Source organism: Suillus paluster (assembly GCF_016628075.1).
Source record: "Suillus paluster strain FC165 chromosome Unknown EDB91scaffold_35, whole genome shotgun sequence".
Classification (NCBI taxonomy): Eukaryota; Fungi; Basidiomycota; class Agaricomycetes; order Boletales; family Suillaceae; genus Suillus; species Suillus paluster.
The window spans coordinates 233764-254124 of NW_024537595.1; the positions used below are offsets into that span (position 1 = coordinate 233764).

A 20361-nucleotide genomic window follows, 5' to 3' on the forward strand; every position below is an offset into this window, starting at 1 on the left:
TTTACTGGTAGACGTATACTGTTGGCATTGAACGTTACCGCGCTTCCGTAGCAGCTTGGGCGATGTCCTCACGTCAATACTCGCTAGCACTCTCGCACTGGACCTGCATTGTATATATCATCAATATTCTCGCTGAGGTGGAAAGGTATGTATCAGCGGTCTCGCCGACGGCGTCGTAGTCATGCTTGTTCACCAGCATATCTTCGGGTAGCTCAAAGCTACGAGCAATAAGCCTGAGAGAAAATATGTTATCAGATCTATAAACATCCTGAACACACCAGGATATGTGGATAGGATGTAGCATGTTGAAGTGGTCATGTTTGCTGAACTCCTGGATCTCTGGGAGAATAGGACGGAGAGCTTCTGGATGTCCTTGCTTGGTGACATCGCGATTAGCTAGAATAATGTCAGACGAGTCAATGGAAAATGAACGCAGTCTGCTCACTGTGATATTGTTTAAACTAGTCACGTACTCCACCATCGACATCCTGAGTTCATTTATTTTGCGCGAATAGAACACTCGTGTGTTGTGCAAGACACAACTGCGACATGCCTGTATATCCGTGGAGTTGCCCAGTTACTTTTCTTGTTGAAAGATAAGCTTGCCGCTCGCCATCACCGACGAGAAGGATACGTCCGCAATGTCAAACATGCGAGTTGTGTAGGTCGAGATGTGATATATATGAAACTGCACGATATGAGAGATTTGCCTCACTTGGGCTTGCGAGTACCCACGATTGACGACATAGAAGAATACGTGGTTGAGGAGGGCTTCTCCAATTTAATTGTGAGGGCCGCGCGACCTTCTTCAGTAGCGGCTTTCGAAATGTCCATGATCGCAAGGTCGGCATACTCCACTATCAACGCACATGTCTGTGGTGTTCTGTATTGAGTAGACTCTGCACAGACAATTTTCCTCCGTAGGAGGTGCTGCAACGTAATGCGGCACATAGGACGAGGTAAGGTTGGGCATTGTAATCAAGCCCACTAAGGAACAGAAATCACTGCAACATGTCCTTACATCGGGGGCTCATGATCACATACCTAATGAAGGCAAGTCGCTACCAGTACACTTCCTCTATGTTCGCCGATCCATCGGAAAACTTAATCGCACTATTCTATTGCGCCGGTCTTGACTGGTACGCATCCGCGTGGAAACCTTATTAGCTTCGAAACATCACGTGGGCCTCTATGATGGAGTCAGTGCTAGTGAAAATCGAGGTCATGTAGAGATTCGTGAGCTGCTGAACACTTCTTCGGAAGGCAGACCCAAACGCTATTTAAAATAGACATACCTCTTCACAATGGGCTTGCTTCCACAGAATCAATCCGCCGATGCCACGTACAGCCTCCACCTCATTTTATCCTACATGTTCAGATAGCAAAGTTAGATCATGCCCAGGCGCATGCAGCCACGTTATCACCTGGGATCGTATAACTCGATAGATACCGTAAGAACTTCCTGTGAAGAATAAGGTCGGGATCACCAAAATTAGGGTGAGGTAGAAAGATCGCATCATGATTCATGGCAGGTAAGACACGAGAGCATTACCAACAATACGCTCGAGGTAGAGCGTCGTGAAGTTCGACGGTGACTAGTTCCGGGCCTCTGAGCTGGCATGCCAAATTTTCTCTTATCTTCAGTGTTGCCAACCTTCCTTTGATTGGGTCTGCAAGACAACAACGGGTTGACTCCAAAGCAGAGTCACTAGTAGCATTTCTGACGAGTGTGCATAAGCGAGGCAACGACGGGCGAAAACTAGAGCGACCTTTGTCTTCAAGATCTTCTGTCAGACCGATCGATGGAAGCTGAACACAAAATATCAAAACTTACGGTCATGTATCTGATAAATCTTAGAAAATGTAGACTGGCCGCTGAGATGCTCCGAATCTGCCTTCATTCAAAATGGTATAAGAGGCCACGACGACGCTGGCGCGCCGCACGTTGCGCAGAGGAATGTAGAATACACCGTTCCCGGAACGTACATCCCGTTTAATTAAAAGAAAAGATACATCATTACGAACGACACAAAGCGCTCAAGCCTTGGCAGTGACACCCCCAGCAAGCTTCTTCTGGAGCTTAGCCTGCACGAACAAATTAGCTTCGATAAATGAATTCCTAAAACATCACTTACATTCACAGCATCCATGTACTTGTCGGTGACAACCCAATGTTCTCTCTTCATATCCTTGCCGTGGATAGCAAGAGCAAGATCCTTAGTCATGATCCCATCCTTATCAATCGTCTCCACACACGCAGCCTCGAGATCCAAGCAGAACTTCTTGAGTTCTTCATTGCCATCCAGCTTAGCACGGTGGAGAAGTCCGCGGGTCCATGCAAAGATCGATGCCACGGGGTTGGTCGACGTCTCATTGCCCTTCTGATACTCACGGTAGTGCCGGGTGACGGTACCGTGGGCAGCCTCACTTTCGATGACCTGGCCGTCGGGGGTAATCAATTCCGAGGTCATCATGCCCAAGGAACCAAAGCCCTGAGCGAGGATGTCACTCTGCACATCACCGTCGTAGTTCTTGCATGCCCAGACGAAGCCGCCGGAGGACTTGATTGCTTGCGCGACCATATCGTCAATAAGACGGTGCTCGTAGTAAATACCGACCTTCTCAAAAGCGGCCTTGTACTGCGAGTCATAGATCTCTTGGAAGATGTCCTTGAAGCGACCATCATATTTCTTCAAAATGGTATTCTTCGTTGACATGAACTAGACGAAGTGACGTCAACAGACTGTGACCGGATGGGATGAGTCGGACGTACCAAAGGCATCTTCTTGGAGAGAGCCATCTTAAATGATGAGTGTGCAAACCCAGTTATTGACTAAGAATGCAGGTAGTCAATGTCTTGCCGTCGAGACGAAGAGCCGCTGAATTTACCTCATCAGTGTTGTACATGCTCATGGCGACACCCCTTCCCTTGAAGTCATAAACATCCATGACAGTCTTCGCCCCTCCATCAGCAGGGCTGTATACGAGCTGGAGCTTCCCTGGCCCCGGTGCTATGAAGTCCGTGGAACGATACTACACCCACATAAACATGTGTGTCATACATGTTAGACAATTTCATACCTGGTCACCGACTATACTATTGTCAGGCTCCGAAATACCGAGATAACAAGTGGAATAACGAACATGCATGACGGCCAATCACGATTGGCTTCACCCATCCTGGAATTGGCTTGGGAATACGGTCCAAAATGATGGGCTCGCGGAACACAGTTCCGCCGAGGATGTTACGGATCTAGTATGTCATCTGTTTGAGAAGTTGGCGACGATTACTATCGGATACAACACTCACCGTGCCGTTCGGGCTCTTCCACATCTCCTTGAGCTTGAACTCCTCTACGCGAGCCTCGTCTGGCGTGATCGTTGCACACTTGATGCCGACTTTGTGCTCGAGGATGGCATTGGCGGCTTCCACGGTTACCAGGTCGTTGGTCTTTCGTAGTATGAATATGCAAATTGAGGTGAACTGATACAATAGGAGCATACCTGATCACGGTACTCGAGGCCAAGGTCGTAGTACTTGATGTCCAGTTGTAAGTAAGGAAGGATAAGCTTGAAGTAGCAAGGGCGTCTGAGCTAGAGGGTAGCACTAAATTGAAAACACGCGCACCTCTTCACGGATCTTTTTCCAGATAATCCTAGTCATTTCATCTCCATCAAGCTCCACGACGGGTTTCGCCACCACGATCTTCTTTCCATTTTCTGTCAGAGTCGATCAGCGCCTTGTTCAGATAGTCACATATAGAATGAAAGGAGACACAGTATGTCTACCGCAAAGGCACAGCCAGTCGAGCTACCTCGACCACTGTGCTATACTGTATGTTGGAACTACTACTCACGTAAACTCATCGAATTCGCAAAGCCTCGTACCAGCGGTCTGCTCTGCGGACCCAACGAGCGTCTAACGGTGGTAAAGAGCGTAGCTCCTTGCACTGGCATATTTGTTAGTAAAACAAGAAAAGTGCGTGGTAGAATCAAAACAGATGCTGGCAGCCTTTTGTAAGCGTGTGCTCAGGCTTGAAATAACAAATGAAGAACACGACGCGCGCGTGGGATGTATGGGCACTGCTGACGATGCCTGCTGCTGGGGAAAATCGATGCTCCGTACCTTCAATCTTAGAGGAAAAGCTTAAGTCTTGCTTAGGCTGGGTATGGAATGGCGGCGGCCCGTCACGAGAACCGGCTGATCAGGACCGTTTTTGAAGGTCCATGCCAGCACATGCTTGTGATAATCATGAGGTCCGACATAGGCCGACATATACTAGAGGTATCTGCAGGTACGACAGCGCAAAGTGTTTATGACGGCCGCAGATCGTAACAGGTACTTATATACCGACAAAAGTGCCGCAGAGCGGCAGAGCCTACTCGCTTGCAATAGAAATTTATGGCACGATATCGATATCTTCTCACTGATGCCATAAATCTGTTCTGAATCTCAATCAAATGTGGGTTTTCCATTACAGTATCGACTCCAGTCATGAGTTTGCCGGGACTAGCTCGACGATGCGCTCGACGAGACTCCTCATCACCTCTGCCTTTGTCTCCCAGTTTCCAGGACTTCTTCGTGCGACGCCGTCCCAATGGAAGGAAGTTCGACGTGCTGACCAGCAAGCTACAGAGGCCACAGACGGAGCAATCAGTATGGTAGACATTTGTTTTACCTGATCACGCACCTCAGCTTCAACTTCCGCCTTGATACTCCGGTAGGTATCGGGAATGACAACCTGGTTGGTAACGAGGCTGAGCACCATGACCTCGAGCCGCTCTTCTCGCGCAGCCACTACTTCGGGTATCGTGCTCATACCGACTACGTGCGCACCTGCATTGCGCAGGAAACGGCCCTCGGCAGGGGTTTCATATGCAGGACCCGCTACCCAGGCATAGGTTCCTTCTGCCAGTGCAGAAGAGTCAAAGTTAAGATAGTGGGAGGCGAGGAAGGCAAGGCGTCGTAGACGAGGGGAGTATGCGTCACCCAGAGGAATAAATCGGGCATATTCTGGGGACATGAGTGGTCCGAACGAGGGGTTCATTCCTGTGAGGTTGGGGAGGGCGAGGTGGTCGCGGATAACGACAACTGTAACATCGCTCAGCTTTGATCGTGGTATGAATGAGAGACCATACTTGTTCCAACGGGTATCTCTGGTGTTAATGACCCGGCAGCGTTTGTTACTGTATTTTACTCGAGGATCAGACGTTGTTCTGTGAGTCAGAAGTGCACTTACTGATGACATCCATGACGCCCAATCTCTTCATGACTCTGATACCATATGTCACGACTACCGGCTTGTGGCCCTCATACGGGTGGAACTGTTATTATTTATTTTTCAATAAACTCCCCGATGAACTGGAGTTCCACACTACTCGCCCGCCCAAGCATCGCGACGACAGGCACATTATCCTTGCCCATCAGTCCGAATGCTAGCATGCTCTTTTGGCCAACAACTTGGTAGATGATCTTCCTGAGCTCAATGACACTTGATCGTCCTTATCGGTACATACCTGTGCTTTCCCCGAAACCCTCGAGCTGCGAGTACGGAACCTGCACTACATCCTTCAAGCTCGAGACAAGGGTGCTGAGACCAGATCCACACACGATCCCGATGCGTGGCTTCGACAATCGAGGATCAGTAACCAAACGCGAGATGGTTGCGAGAGTTTGCTCGAAGGGGAGTGCTGGTGGAGACATGGTAGGGTTAGATAAAGAGACTGGAACACCTCGGTTCGAGTAGCGCAGAGCGTGACTCGTGTCATACCATACTGGTGAATTCTGGAAGTTCAAGTACTTGCTTCTAGTCTCCTCTACCTATATAGACGAAGGAAGATAGTCGTCCCTTCTAATAAAAGACTTGTTTTCAGCGTTTGGACATAAAGAGGATGACTAGCCGCAGAAAACCCTTATGATGGATGCCGGCATACTTGAAAGCAGGCGCGGCTGAATCAATACAAGCCAGGCTTGGTTTCAACTTGGTCTGCTATGCACTTCACGACTTTACGACCGACCATGAACAAGCTCAGAAAGCCCAAGCCCCCCGCTACGATATCTAGCCAATCTACCAAAACAGCTGGTTCTAACGGTTCTAACCCCTGTTTTGTTTCTGTCCCAAGCAACCCTCCAGTGTCGAGAACGATGCAAATCGCGAGCGCCTCACTTGCTGTGGAAAGAACCTCCGCACACAACGGTACGCTGGAATATGCTAAGACGACATGGTTATCTGCGCCTGCTGCTGCTAAGCCTCGCACACATGTCGAGCAGTACTGGGCTGCACGTGCACTGGTTGCTGAAACGGTGCTGACAACACGTGTTCAACATCAGAAGGAGATGGCAGAAGTGAGGTTGGGGGAGGAGGAGAAGCGTACGGCGAGTATTTGGTTTGCCTAATGTGATTGTCTCGGTGATTAACTGTGATCTCGAACGTAGAACCAGATTGCGGCTCTCGTGCGGGCGAACGAACAGCGTCAGAGCAGGCTCGAGAAGTTTGTCGTGCGTTGAATTCAAACCAAGTTGTTCCTGCAGCTCACGCTATTCATTCAGGTTGTCCTTGTAGCATGTTTTATGCTTCTCTTCCTTGTGCTATTATATATGCTGGTGCTGCACGATTCTCCGAAATCGAAGGGTGCCTCGCACTTCACGATCCCGATCCTGTCCCCGTTTACCTCAGTGGTAAGCTTCGCTATTCGCCGTTCTAGACTTGGGATCATTTCAAATACAACCAGGTCGAACACGAAATAGGAGCTATCAGTGCGAGATCCGTGTCAGTCTTTATCGTCGTACTGGGTGTCCTATCATATGCCATCTTCCGACATTGGTTTTCAAAACATAGAAAAGTGGGGTGGTAATTCATGGTAGTCATGAGGACGGTGGCTTCTCCAGTGGGATTGTGGCTGGTGGGTGCCAAGACCACGTGGTTGCGATACTCGTCCGAATTGGGTCCGGACTCCGCAGCGAGACGCGTTTCTTGTGCTCGCCAGTTGGTGTGTAGCATCTCTTGCCTTGGGATTTTAAGCCAGTTGTTGTTATTTTTATGTATTATATTTTACCATAGTAGCAACAGTTATATTAGACTGGAGGTTGACACTGGATTTTAAGATGAACCGAATTGAGTTGGTTCGGATCGTCGTGGTGTGGGAAACAGGGAGCCGTTCACAGGACGGGCTGGAACTTGGTACCAAAAGGTTACATCTTGCTCAGCCTTCTTCACGCACCACCATTCGTTTGCTCTGTCCTGACCACGACTCTTAACTTCCTGCTGACCTGTTAATTCAGGAAAACAGAGGTCAAAATGTATCCTCAGTCTTCCTCGCCAACAGCAGATCATGCAGATCCTTTCACTGTAACAGGCGGTCCACGCAGATACCTCTACAGCGACAACGACTCTGACAACGTAGACCCCTACGGACGCAGAGACACTTATGCTTCAGACAGCAGCAACAACGGCCTCAACGATACCGAGCGATACTATGATCACAACGGCAACTACGACCCATACGGTGTGTGCGCCGTTCTACTGTACCATTCACATACTCACACTTGTGTGACTTTCCAGCACAACCTGACACAGACTCGGACGTCGATATCTATGGCCAGCGTTACCCACCAGCATCTTCTGAATCACTAGGGCCTTCGAGAATGGGCATGTCAGATTCAACCGCAACCGCATGGGCGGAGTACGCAGGACCCCCAGGCGCGCGCGAAGCCTATCCCGCCTGGTCGGCCGAGCGCCAGATACCACTCTCCAAGGAGGAAATAGAAGATATCTTCCTAGACTTGACTCAGAAATTTGGGTTCCAGCGAGACTCCATGCGGAACATGGTAAAACTTTTATTTTATTAAAAATTATTGCGAATATTGACAACCACTCTAGTTTGACTTCTTGATGCAACTGCTGGACAGTCGGGCATCTCGCATGTCGCCCAATCAGGCGCTCCTCACCCTACATGCAGATTACATAGGCGGTGAGCATGCGAATTACCGTAAATGGTATTTTGCAGCCCAGCTCGATCTCGATGATGCCGTGGGCCACGTTCAAAATCCTGGTCTTCAGCGTCTCAACCGCAGGGCCGGCGCTCGCTCGTCCAATGAGAAATCCCTCGCAACGGCAATGGAGCGCTGGCGCCAGGCCATGAACAACATGAGCCAGTACGATCGCCTGCGCCAGATCGCGTTGTACCTTCTCTGCTGGGGTGAGGCGGCCCAAGTGCGCTTTGTTCCCGAGTGTCTGTGCTTCATCTTCAAGTGCGCTGACGATTATTATCGTTCGCCTGAGTGCCAGAACAAAGTGGACCCTGTACCTGAAGGTCTGTACCTGAGATCAGTTATCAAGCCCTTGTACCGCTTTATACGGGATCAAGGCTATGAGGTAGTTGACGGGAGATTCGTGAGGCGGGAGCGAGACCATGCAGACATTATTGGTTACGATGACGTCAACCAGCTCTTCTGGTACCCAGAGGGTATCGCTCGGATCATACTCACTGATAAGGTATGCTACTATCTGTGGCCCATAACCATATGCTAAACTGATAATTCAATCCAGACGAGACTCGTGGACCTTCCACCCCCACACAGGTTTATGAAGTTTGATCGCATCGATTGGAATCGTGCGTTCTTCAAGACCTACTATGAAAAACGCTCTTTTGGTCATCTCCTGGTCAACTTCAACCGCATATGGGTTATCCACATCTCCCTTTACTGGTTTTACACCGCATACAACTCCCCTAAGGTATACCAGATCTCACTCTCTGAAAATAAGGTCTACAACTCTCCGGCATTGTCATGGTCTGTCACCGCGCTCGGAGGTGCAGTTGCCACGATCGTCATGATCGCAGCGACGCTCGCTGAGTTTTCGTACATCCCAACTACCTGGAACAATACCTCCCATCTCTCCCGGCGCTTGCTATTTTTATTCATCACCCTCGCGCTGACATGCGGTCCAACGTTCTACATTGCCATTGCGGAAAACAGCTCTAATGGAACCACCAGTTCGCTTTCCCTCATCCTGGGTATCGTGCAGTTCTTCATCTCGGTCGTGGCTACGCTCCTCTTCGCGACCATGCCTTCTGGACGTATGTTTGGGGACAGAGTCGCCGGAAAGTCACGGAAATACCTTGCCAGTCAGACTTTCACTGCTTCATATCCTGGGCTTCATACGCAAGCACGCCTGGCCTCTATCGCGCTCTGGGCACTCGTCTTCGGTTGCAAAGCCACGGAATCATATTTCTTCCTCACGCTTTCATTCCGTGATCCCATTGCAGTCATGGTGGGGATGAAGATCCAGGGCTGTAGCGACAAGTACTTTGGCGACAGTCTATGCACTAACCAAGCTGCATTCACGCTGACCATCATGTACGTGATGGACCTGGTGCTGTTCTTCCTCGATACCTTCCTTTGGTATATCATCTGGAATACAGGTGTTCAGTATCGCTCGGTCGTTCATGCTTGGCTTGTCGATATGGACGCCTTGGAAGGATATCTACACTAGACTACCAAAACGGATCTACGCAAAGCTGCTTGCGACGAGGGATATGGAGGTCAAGTACAAGCCGAAGGTCAGGTTTTTGCTATTGTTACCTAAATGCGACTTAAAGATTTCCTCCACAGGTGTTGGTCTCGCAAATTTGGAACGCAATTATCATTTCCATGTACCGCGAGCACCTGCTTTCCATTGAGCACGTGCAGAAGCTGTTGTACCACCAGGTTGACTCAGGACATGATGGGAAACGCAGTCTCCGTGCACCACCGTTCTTCATTTCCCAGAGCGATAAGGGCTTCAAGGGCGAGTTCTTCCCTCCAGGCAGTGAGGCCGAGCGGCGTATCTCGTTCTTTGCACAGTCGCTCACGACGGCTGTTCCGGAGCCACTGCCTGTTGATGCCATGCCTACGTTTACAGTCTTGACGCCTCATTACAGTGAGAAGGTTTGTGGTTCATTTCTTTAAATCCGAAGTTATACCGAAAAAGCATTTATTAGATTCTGTTGTCGCTGAGGGAGATTATTCGGGAGGAAGATCAAAATACCCGCGTCACCCTCCTCGAGTACCTGAAACAGCTCCACCCCATTGAATGGGACAACTTCGTCAAGGATACCAAGATCTTGGCTGAGGAATCTGCCATGTTCAACGGCTCGACTCCTTTTGGCTCAGATGAAAAGGGTCAGTCAAAGATGGACGATCTGCCATTCTACTGCATCGGATTCAAAAGCGCTGCTCCCGAGTTCACCCTGCGGACCCGTATATGGGCTTCCCTGCGCGCGCAGACGCTCTATCGTACAGTCTCTGGTATGATGAACTACGCCAAGGCAATCAAGTTGCTCTACCGCGTAGAAAACCCCGAGGTCGTCCAGCAGTTCGGCGGCAACACAGACAAACTCGAGCGCGAGCTTGAACGCATGGCCCGGCGCAAGTTCAAGTTCGTCGTCTCCATGCAGCGCTACTCTAAATTCAACAAGGAGGAGCACGAGAACGCTGAGTTCTTGCTGCGTGCATACCCGGATCTTCAGATTGCATACCTTGATGAGGAGCCGCCGCGCAAGGAGGGTGGTGAACCACGGTTGTTCTCTGCGCTTATCGATGGCCACTCTGAATTCATTCCTGAGACTGGTCGTCGTCGTCCCAACTACCGCATTGAGCTCCCTGGTAACCCAATTCTGGGTGATGGCAAGTCGGACAACCAGAATCACGCGATCGTCTTCTACCGTGGCGAATACCTGCAACTCATTGACGCTAACCAGGATAACTATCTGGAGGAGTGTCTTAAGATTCGCAACATCCTGGGCGAGTTCGAGGAGTACTCAGTGTCCACGCAGAGCCCGTACGCACAATATGGTCACAAAGAGTTCAAGAATAGCCCTGTGGCCATCGTTGGCGCCCGCGAGTACATCTTCTCGGAGAACATTGGTATTCTTGGTGATCTCGCTGCTGGCAAGGAGCAGACGTTCGGTACGCTGTCCGCTCGTGCTTGGGCGTGGATCGGTGGAAAGCTTCACTATGGCCATCCTGACTTCCTGAACGCACTCTACATGAACACTCGCGGTGGCGTGTCGAAGGCACAGAAGGGTTTGCACCTTAACGAAGATATCTATGCTGGCATGAACGCTGTTGGCCGTGGTGGTCGTATCAAGCACACTGAGTACTACCAGTGTGGTAAAGGCCGTGACCTTGGTTTCGGTACCATCCTCAACTTCCAGACGAAGATCGGCACTGGTATGGGAGAGCAGATGCTCAGTCGGGAATACTATTACATGGGCACGCAGCTGCCTATCGACCGTTTCCTCACGTTCTACTATGGCCACCCCGGTTTCCACATCAACAATATGTTGGTCATTTTGGCCGTCCAGTGCTTTATTGTGACCAGTACGTCTCTTTCATGGCTATGCGCGAGTTGCAGTTAATCGTGTTATGCAGTGGTGTTCTTGGGAACTTTGAACTCTTCGATCTTGGTTTGTCAGTATTCTTCCTCTGGCACGGTCCTGCCTGGCTTCGATGGCTGCTACAACCTGACGCCCGTATTTGACTGGATCCACCGTTGCATCATCAGTATCTTCTTGGTGTTCATGATTGCCTTCCTGCCGCTGTTCATTCAAGGTATGCATGATCCACTCTTTAATCAAGTGCTATTTTGACGCCTTTACAGAACTGGTAGAACGTGGAACGGGCCGTGCCATTATTCGTCTCGGAAAACAGTTCATGTCCCTCTCCCCTGTCTTTGAGGTGTTCTCTACCCAAATCTATACGCACTCCATCCTCAGCAACTTGACCTTTGGTGGTGCCCGATATATCGCAACAGGACGTGGATTTGCAACTACCCGTATCTCATTCAGCATCCTCTTCTCTCGTTTCGCCGGACCAAGCATTTACTTAGGCATGAGGACCTTAGTCAGCCTCCTTTATGTCACAATGGCACTATGGACGCCATACTTGATTTACTTCTGGTTCTCAATTCTTGCTCTTTGCGTCGCTCCTTTCTTGTTCAACCCGCACCAGTTCGCTTTCGCGGACTTTGTGATCGACTATCGGTTAGTTGATTCCTTTGTTTTGTTTGCCTACTTGGCTAATGAGTGCACTGTAGGGAATTCTTGAGATGGATGTCTCGTGGAAACTCGCGCTCGCATAACAACTCTTGGATCGGTTACTGTCGGCTGTCTAGGACTATGATTACCGGTTACAAGAAGAAGAAGCTTGGTCTCCCTTCAGAGAAACTGTCGGGTGATGTTCCACGCGCCGGTTGGAGAGCGGTCGTGTTTTCAGAGGTCATCTTCCCCATAGTGATGGCAGTGCTGTTTATCATTGCCTACATATTCGTCAAGTCCTTCCCCGATTCGACAGGCAAGCTTCCACCAAATCCACTGATCCGAATCGCGATCATTTCCCTCGGTCCAATAGTATGGAATGCTGCAATCCTCCTTTTGCAGTTTATCATCTCTATATTCCTTGGACCCATGATGGACCCTACGTTCCCGAGATTCGGATCCGTCATGGCATCTACAACCCACGTACTCGGTTTCGTCGGCATGCTAGGCTTCTTTGAGTTCTTGGTGAGTGTATGCGCCATGTCTACCGTCTAGCAGTTCTAACTCAATCCACTTGAAGTGGTTCCTTGAGACGTGGAATGCATCCCATGCAGTCCTTGGCATCATCGCGGTCATTGCGATCCAGCGTGCCGTTCACAAGATTCTCATCGCTGTGTTTTTATCGCGTGAGTTCAAGCACGACGAGACGAACCGGGCATGGTGGACTGGACGTTGGTACGGACGTGGTCTTGGCTCCCATGTCATGTCACAACCCGCCCGTGAATTCGTAGTAAAGATCATTGAGCTGTCGTTGTGGAGCTCTGACCTTCTCATTGGTCACTTCCTATTGTTCATGTTGACCCCACCCATTCTTTTCCCGTACGCGGACCGCTTGCATGCGATGCTGCTTTGTGAGTTGCCTACCGCAACATTCTTCGTGTCGTGCTGATGATATTGCTACAGTCTGGTTGCGGCCCTCCAAGCAGATTCGCGCACCCCTCTATTCTCTGAAACAGAAGAAGCAGCGCCGCTGGATCGTGAGTGTTTTCGAGTCTTGGCAGGCAAGCGAAAGATGCTCATGCATGACCCCAGATCATCAAATATGGCACCGTTTATGTGACCGTCATTGTCTTCTTCGCAGCGCTCATTGCCCTTCGTAAGTCGTTAACGCTATCAATCTGTTCTTGGCTGATTGATATCCTCTCAGCTGCTGTCTTCCGCAGCAAAATTCACCTAAATTGCACCCTATGCAATAATCTGTAATGAATCCATCTTCCATCTATATCATCCGCATTCTATAGATTATCCACCATTACTTGTAGTCTTTTCTGAGCTTCCATCTTGCGCGCTGGACATTCACATGAACACTGTCAATATGTCTAGTTTTGACGTCGTCAACCGCCTCGTACTGCATGGACACTATTGGTGTAATGTACGGATACGAACTTCTACGAACTTTTATAAATCACATATTTGGGTTGCATATCATGCCATATGCATATATGGCCATATGATGAAAGGGAGATGGCATATTGATTCTCTCCGAGGGCCCTGACACGTAGGTGCATAAAATTTAGAGATAACGCAGTTGTCAGTTGTCAAATACTTGTTACCAGGCAGCGAAGGGCAGCGAGCATTGATAAATGGAAGGACAACTTCGACCGCGGGTTTCTCGTTGAACGAGAGATGAAGCTAGATCTTTGATCAAAGTAGAATGCAGAATCCAGCTGCAAATTCATTGGGAACACTGACTACTAACGTGCACAGCTACCAAGTATCAAAGCTAGCCTCCCACGAATGCACCAAGAAATACTACGCATGATTGAAACTAGCCCTTATCTCTTCTAACTCCTCCGGGGTGATGATATCGGTAAGGCCGACGATGCCGCTATCCGCTCGTAGAACGCTTGGAAGAGGTAGAGGTGCTGCCTGATGATGATCCGTCTATGGCACCCTCATACGCAGCTACGATCTGCTGGATGATGCTTTCGACATCAGAGGAGGAGTCACGCTTCTGGCCATGGTAGCGTCCCTGAGTCCATGCCAAGGTCGCGCCTCATGCTGTTGCTGCTCCCATCAAAGGCGGAAAACAGCGATGCAGCAGTGCCTCCCACACTAGCGGCAGTAGCGAGTTTCGATAAGATACTTGCAGCGCTGGAAGGGATAGTCAAGCTGCGGTCTTCGAACTGGGGTGTTGCTCCACCCAAAGAAACGATGTCGACTTCATCAGGAGTTTGGACAAAGTCTCGCTTGGTGTTGCTGCTGCCATCGACGGCGCTCAGGATTGAATCAGCACTGAATCCTATGCTAGCAACATTCCCGAGGCTCTTCAACAAGGAGGTGAGACTGCGGTCTTCGAGAAGAGCTGTGGGGATCGATGGAGTGGGGGATTGGTCGTTGCTAAGGCTGCCATCAACGGCGCTGGGAGGCAGCTCTGGGGTGACAAGGTCGCGCTTCATGCTGTCGCTGCTTCCATCAAAGGCAGAAAACAGTGATGCAGTAGTACCTCCCACACTAGCGGCAATAGGGATTTTCGATAAGATGCTGGAAGGGAGTGTGAAGCTGCGGTCTTCGAACTGGGGTGCTGCTCCAGCTCCATCAACTCCATCAGAGGTTTGGATCGAGTCCCGCTTGGTGCCATTAAAGGCGTTGAAGATTGCATCAGCACCGAATCCTATGCTAGCATTATTCCCGATGTTCTTCAACGAGGTGGGAATCTTGAAGCTGCGCTCTTCCGGCAAGGATTCCGCTTGACGCCTGGTGTTGTTGGTGCTAGAGATGCCGTCAATCGCATTGAAGATGTTTGCGAGACCGCCGCCGATGGTAGCCACGTTCGCGGCGTTCCTGAGCCCGCTCGTGACGCTGGAAGAAATCTCTGGGAGCTTGATGGCGCGTTCTTCGACATCAGAGGAGGCTGAATCTCTCTTAACATCGCTCAACGCAGAGCCAGCTTCGTCCAGGAGAGTTTGGAGCGCGGCAGTGATGTCTGCAGTGATGTCGCGCTTCCTTGCAGCAGGGAGTTCGTTGAACAATGCTTCAATGGCATCAACAAAATCGGAGGTGGTGTCACGTTTGGAAGGAACGGGGTCGCTGTCAAGACGTTAGTATTAATTCAAAATCGTCAGTAGGAGGTGGTAGACGCACTTCAGGATGACCGTTCCTATGCGGAACGGGAGGGTACCATTGAATACTGGAGTATCGACGGCCGTATTGGCATCTGCCGACGAAACGACCCAGCGGGGACTGGAAATGCATTCAGTGAGTCTGCTCAGTGGCTGTCTGAGAGAGACATACGAGTGTGGAGTAGGGGCAGCAAGACCAGGGACGGTCGACGCGACGACAGCGAGAGCGACAAGGGCAGCAAAGCGCATGTTGGTCAATGAGGGGGGTCGTAAAACTTTGAAAATAAACGATGGAACGAGATGTGCGAAAACGAAATGCTAAAAGTTGAATGAAAGTGTATGAAGATTTCAAAAAGAGGCTGTAGGATGATGGGGTTAGTAGAAAGCAACCATATGAGACGGAACGAACGTACTGCCTGCACCTGGATGAGCCGAGAAAACGAAGGAGAAGAAAAGGCTGAGGAGTTAGCAGCTGAGGTGCACGCCTTTTAAACAGTAGAAGATTGTAAGCGACGGATCTCCTCCCGCAGGTTATGCGCGTTTCAGTGGTTGAAACACTCCTTGAAACTCGGCTGTGCTGCGTTGCCAATGCTACGTCGAGTGTTTGGATAGTCTACAGATTGGCATCTGCGTTCTGTATTCCAGAATGACGAATGCAAAGAGAATAAGACATCGATAGAACCAAACCCTGTGGTTCTGCTGAACAGTCCTGCGCATCCCACACAGTTCGGTATTGCTTACCGCGGCGCGCAGAGTGCTTGTAGGCGATATCAAACAATCAAATTCAAGGGGTTGGATGAGACGATGGTCGCTACCGACTCGGGCGGCATTGAAATTCTACCGGTTGCGCGACGTGCTCAAGGGCTTGGACGACAGCGCTCATTATTAAAACACTGGTTGTGATTTAGTATGGGTTTAAGACCGTAGATAGATGAAGTGACCTGTGTATTCTCATTAGAGTTCCTCGACGAGTCAACAATAGCGTTAGCACGTGGTCTGAATGTTCGCCGCCGTGTTGCTGGTTCCATGAGAGTGCGCCAAAGAGCCGGGTAAAACGGATGGGCTTGAGAATGACGCAATGGTAATGAAGTCGGCAAACTGTAATCATTGTCGCAAGAATAACTGGTTCATACAATCTCATTCTTACCTCTGATATGTCCTCGAGTTTTGGTCGACAGCAGGAAGAACCTTGAGTAGAGAGATGCAAAAGAAGTATACTCCTCCCATTCTCCATTTGGCGTCTATATAACCAAGATCGACAATCACAGCGAGCAAGGGAAACTTTCATCGAAGACTACGTTGAATGATATTCAGTACACTCTAGCGCCGATTTTTAGTGGTACAAGCTTACGTCTCAACATAACCTTTCTTGTTCTAGAAACTTTCACAGCTAGCTGGGCCAGCCTCCTGCCAGCACATGATGCACGAGTCGACACGTAGAACCATAACTTCCTACATCAATGCACCCATTCATTTCATTTCTGGCCAGTTCCAGGGAAGATGCGTACGTGCTGAGTTGGTCGAGATACAAAAAGCAGACTTGGGGCGAAAGTGAAAACGGTGCCTCCTTCACTTGTTTTCATGTGGCTGAACTTGCATCCAGGTATGCCCGTGTAGACCGACGCCCTCTCGATCCCCCACCAGTCGTCCAACTCAAGTTATTCCACATCTATAATGAAGGAACTGACAATGAATACGAACAAGAAGTTCAGAACTATGAGTCAGTCATCACAACTCAGGTCTGCCATAATATTTTCATATCATCTTTCCAGCGACATACAAAACCTTGGATTACTCTGCAATGTCGACTTGTTTCAAGTCCATAATAGGTCCAATAGCTTATCGGAGCCAGCCTCCCTCGTCCGTCTCCCTCACCAACTTTCACCGGTAGTGGAACCTGTTCGCTCATCCCCCTACCCGCTACCTTCGATTTTACCGAGGATGGCTACCGATCATTTACCTCCCATAAGCGGTACAGGTGGGGTTCCCGCGTCAGATGCTCAGCTACCCCAGTTTCATCCCTACGCCCATCTCGACTCGTTGTCACTCGCTGAAAACATGAAATGCACCACTGCACTCTCAGGTGCTACATTCGTTCAACCAGCATGTATTGAATATCAAGGCAAGAGGGCTCTCGTCTTTCCATTCGCTGTACGTCTCTGGTTGTTATCGAGGTGTTACTTTCACATGACGGATGCACGTAATCTAGGACCTCGCGGTAAAGGCCGAGGGTGACTTTTTCCTCCGCTACCGCATCTTCGATATTTTTTCGCGCATGACAAATCTATCAGATGTACCGGTGCAGGCTGAGTGCCGTGGTGGCCCGTTCCACATATATTCAACAAAAGAATTTCCTGGTTTGCAACCCTCAACAGAGCTATCAAAGGTAACCTGGCACCCCTCGGAAGCCATATTTTAATTGACAATCTGTTGCGTGTCTAGCAACTCTCCAAATACGGGGTACGACTCAATACCCGTGAGACGGAGCGCAAGCGCAAGAAAAAGGGTTTCGAAAGCAGCGTCACCTCATCTCGCAGAAAAGGCAAAGGCAGAGCCACAAGGAATACAAGGAACGGGAGCGAGTGTGATTGAATTCGCTGCAGTGTGAGGTTCTGGATCAGGGCGGCTGTGTTCGAAGGACTTCGCATCTTCACTTCGGTTTCTCCGGCAAAAATTTAATTATACCTTAACAGCAGGCATGTACATACATACACGAACATATATATCTTGCTTCTGACTCGGTTTGTTTTGTTCAAGTCCATATTGGCATGTTCACTACCCAAATGCGCTAAAGATCTGGGCCACTGCGAAGGCGCTGGCTGGTGAGTTGATAATCAGATGACACGAATAAAGTAGCTCACTCTTCGCATCAGCATCGTCAGTCGACATGCCATCAAACGCTCCCACTTCATGGGTCTATTCATCATTATAATCTGTAGTGGTAACTTTGCGACCTTGTCCACGGGCTCGAGATCGTCCGGTGCCCTTCCTTGTAGTCCCAACAGGATATATCTTCGATTTCTGCTGGGTCTTCTTTCGTCCTGACGGTTTTTTAGCTGTGCTGGGACTTGCATCACCCTCTGCAGCTTTGAGAAGTAGCTCGTCCTCCACTGTCTTCTGGACATCCGTCTGAACGGACGCCCGTCCGGTCTTTGGATTATGACCAGGGGAGCAGACCCCCTGACAATATGAATCAAGGGTTCATAACTGAAATTGAAACATATACTCACTTCCTGTTTCTCTTGTAAAGACTGCTTCTTGGTCATAGCGATGAGAGCGTTTCCTGATTCCGCGGATGTTGGACGTGGGGTAGAATCTTCTGAACTGTTGGGTGGAATACCCGACCTCGTCCCAGCGGACCTCATCTTGTATGGAGTCTGACCAGATGAAAGGCATGTTACACATAAGACGGGTTAATGGGGATGTTTACTTGCCCTCGCGGCCGTACTTTTTGCGGCCGTGCTTTTAGGCATAATGGTCAGGGTACGTCAATGGTAAGATGCAGAGTACTAAGTTGCGTCATATACCCCTAGTAGGAACTGGGCGCAATGTGACTTCCTTGGCTACTGTACAGAGTGTAGTCTAGTCTAGTGCTGTATATGCAATGGTGTCAATATGGCTACATAGGTAGTTGTCTGGGATTAAGCAGCTTGTGCAGAACGAAATGGTATCGGTGACTCCGTAGGTATGAGTAGGATATCTATGCGAGAACCCTCTGCAATGTCCTTTATTATCAAATGGGACTCTCGCACAGGGGACACAAAAACACGGGAAAGTTCCTCTTGTTCGGGGGAATAGCTGCTTCGACATCGACCTTATCCTTCCAGTCAGCGGGTAACGTCGAACCGTCAAGCAAGCTGTTGTAGATCAATCGACGAGCCGCAACCACCTCTCTCACGTTCCCGACAACGCCCCCCGCTTGGAAACCTTTTACAATCTGTTGCTGAGCTGCCTTGACTAGCTCTTCCGGAAATTCCTCAAGGGGATCCGAGATCGAGGATTCTAATCCCTTTCTCCTTTTACGGCATGACCGTGAGTCGACCAATTCTTCCACCGATAGCTTTTCATCTGTGTCTGGCCACGATTCTATGAACTTTCGGAACCTTGCAGATTTATTTAATTTGGGCACAGGTAGTACCAAACACTCTTGATGGAAAGCTATTCGACAAGCTGGACGGGGGCAGAAATGCATTACTGGGTCTCGATCGGGATTGTAAGGCACAGTGCAGTTACAAGCAGAAAACGTGACCTTCGGCTGTGAAAAGATCATCATCATGTCTTCCACTTGAAAGTATGAATACTCACGACGATTTTCCGAGCGCGGTATTCCAGGTCGTATCGATGGTAGAAGTCATCGGAGTCGAAAACATTTTGCTCGACCTCGCGTTCATGGTATCTCGCAACACTTGCGTGATCTGGAAGGGGTTCAAACTGATAATGCAACACAAGGGATAATATTTACCACAGAAGCTACTCGTTGATACATAATCGAAGTAGTCTGAGTAAATCTTTTCATATTGGCCACAGCCGCTGACATCGCTGTGATATTTCAGAACACGTTGATCATGAACGTCGATTCTCCGTGATGACTTACAATGACTTGATCACGGTGGCAACTTCCCGAGGCGACCAGTACCACTGCACGCGAGCCCATACCTGCATCATGATTGAGTGAATATGATCCCTGGTTGGTGGCGGGACATACATCTTGGGGGTTTCTTGCCCTAATTTCTTTGATTCTACCAATCCAATACGTGGTCGGATGGTGGTTCTCGTCCGGAAGCATCCCTTCCGGTAGAATAAACGCGCTTTTGAGTGTTAGTTTTTGCTACGTCTTATGATAAAGTGAGCTCGAGACACAGACGTTTCGTCACGGGAGAATGAATGGTGGTTTCCATCCTCATCGACAACTGAAATCCAAACAGTCACTACGTCAAGTCGCAAGAACAGTGGAAATGGCTCGTACCTACAAACTCGCCATAAACTTGCATTGTTTTCCATTCGCCATCGGTGGGTAGGTCAATTGTAGACTTTGGTTTAGAGGCTTTCTTATGCGTGAAAAGCGACTTTTTCTTACGCCGTGCCATGTTAGAAATTAGTATCAGAGATTGTTCAACCTACAGTGCTCAAAAGTTCCTCGAAGTTGCGCGAGTCCCATCTACAAGACGCGTCTGTGGCTCACGCGTAACGAAACAAATGCAATTGATGACGTAATCATCCG

The 20361-nt window shown here is 49.4% G+C and overlaps 8 protein-coding genes across 8 annotated transcripts; 3 read left to right on the forward strand and 5 right to left on the reverse strand.

The window, feature by feature from the left end:
- Positions 1–73: 73 nt before the first annotated feature.
- On the reverse strand, positions 74–1452 carry EDB91DRAFT_1337230 (uncharacterized protein; the record flags this gene model as incomplete). The annotated part of the gene is made up of 5 exons (XM_041325570.1): positions 910–1452; positions 736–857; positions 446–461; positions 279–396; positions 74–233 (listed from the first exon to the last, which is right to left on the reverse strand). The coding sequence occupies exons 1-5, from the start codon at positions 971–973 to the stop codon at positions 74–76; spliced, it is 480 nt and encodes a 159-aa protein (XP_041176042.1). The 5' UTR covers positions 974–1452.
- Positions 1453–1711: 259 nt separating this feature from the next.
- EDB91DRAFT_482636 (uncharacterized protein) lies at positions 1712–3831 on the reverse strand. The gene is made up of 10 exons (XM_041327417.1): positions 3629–3831; positions 3505–3570; positions 3311–3451; positions 3145–3253; positions 3082–3092; positions 2890–3033; positions 2774–2833; positions 2136–2720; positions 1835–2085; positions 1712–1775 (listed from the first exon to the last, which is right to left on the reverse strand). The coding sequence occupies exons 1-9, from the start codon at positions 3662–3664 to the stop codon at positions 2038–2040; spliced, it is 1200 nt and encodes a 399-aa protein (XP_041176043.1). The 5' UTR covers positions 3665–3831; the 3' UTR covers positions 1712–1775; positions 1835–2037.
- A 662-nt stretch (positions 3832–4493) lies between these two features.
- On the reverse strand, positions 4494–5704 carry EDB91DRAFT_1237902 (nucleoside phosphorylase domain-containing protein; the record flags this gene model as incomplete). The annotated part of the gene is made up of 7 exons (XM_041321644.1): positions 4494–4553; positions 4577–4630; positions 4692–5092; positions 5140–5187; positions 5241–5325; positions 5384–5460; positions 5518–5704. 7 exons carry the CDS (start codon positions 5702–5704, stop codon positions 4494–4496), a joined length of 912 nt encoding a protein of 303 aa, XP_041176044.1.
- A 166-nt stretch (positions 5705–5870) lies between these two features.
- EDB91DRAFT_482713 (uncharacterized protein) lies at positions 5871–7098 on the forward strand. The gene is made up of 4 exons (XM_041327418.1): positions 5871–6376; positions 6437–6499; positions 6551–6679; positions 6733–7098. The coding sequence occupies exons 1-4, from the start codon at positions 5993–5995 to the stop codon at positions 6853–6855; spliced, it is 699 nt and encodes a 232-aa protein (XP_041176045.1). The 5' UTR covers positions 5871–5992; the 3' UTR covers positions 6856–7098.
- Positions 7099–7206: 108 nt separating this feature from the next.
- On the forward strand, positions 7207–13578 carry EDB91DRAFT_1329514 (glycosyltransferase family 48 protein). Its single transcript, XM_041325322.1, has 14 exons — positions 7207–7506; positions 7563–7828; positions 7881–8495; positions 8550–9374; positions 9424–9561; positions 9614–9928; positions 9982–11362; positions 11414–11593; positions 11643–12024; positions 12078–12543; positions 12599–12929; positions 12982–13055; positions 13111–13174; positions 13226–13578. The coding sequence occupies exons 1-14, from the start codon at positions 7299–7301 to the stop codon at positions 13279–13281; spliced, it is 5301 nt and encodes a 1766-aa protein (XP_041176046.1). The 5' UTR covers positions 7207–7298; the 3' UTR covers positions 13282–13578.
- A 446-nt stretch (positions 13579–14024) lies between these two features.
- On the reverse strand, positions 14025–15389 carry EDB91DRAFT_1083059 (uncharacterized protein; the record flags this gene model as incomplete). Its single annotated transcript, XM_041315571.1, has 3 exons — positions 14025–15108; positions 15163–15261; positions 15313–15389. 3 exons carry the CDS (start codon positions 15387–15389, stop codon positions 14025–14027), a joined length of 1260 nt encoding a protein of 419 aa, XP_041176047.1.
- Positions 15390–16238: 849 nt separating this feature from the next.
- On the forward strand, positions 16239–17865 carry EDB91DRAFT_1140549 (velvet factor-domain-containing protein). The gene is made up of 5 exons (XM_041318964.1): positions 16239–16691; positions 16744–16860; positions 16913–17291; positions 17350–17526; positions 17583–17865. Exons 1-5 carry the CDS (start codon positions 16558–16560, stop codon positions 17730–17732), a joined length of 957 nt encoding a protein of 318 aa, XP_041176048.1. The 5' UTR covers positions 16239–16557; the 3' UTR covers positions 17733–17865.
- Positions 17866–18689: 824 nt separating this feature from the next.
- On the reverse strand, positions 18690–20297 carry EDB91DRAFT_482925 (uncharacterized protein). The gene is made up of 7 exons (XM_041327419.1): positions 20107–20297; positions 20005–20050; positions 19846–19948; positions 19735–19796; positions 19603–19679; positions 19446–19555; positions 18690–19395 (listed from the first exon to the last, which is right to left on the reverse strand). The coding sequence occupies exons 1-7, from the start codon at positions 20225–20227 to the stop codon at positions 18874–18876; spliced, it is 1041 nt and encodes a 346-aa protein (XP_041176049.1). The 5' UTR covers positions 20228–20297; the 3' UTR covers positions 18690–18873.
- Between the last annotated feature and the right edge of the window lie 64 nt (positions 20298–20361).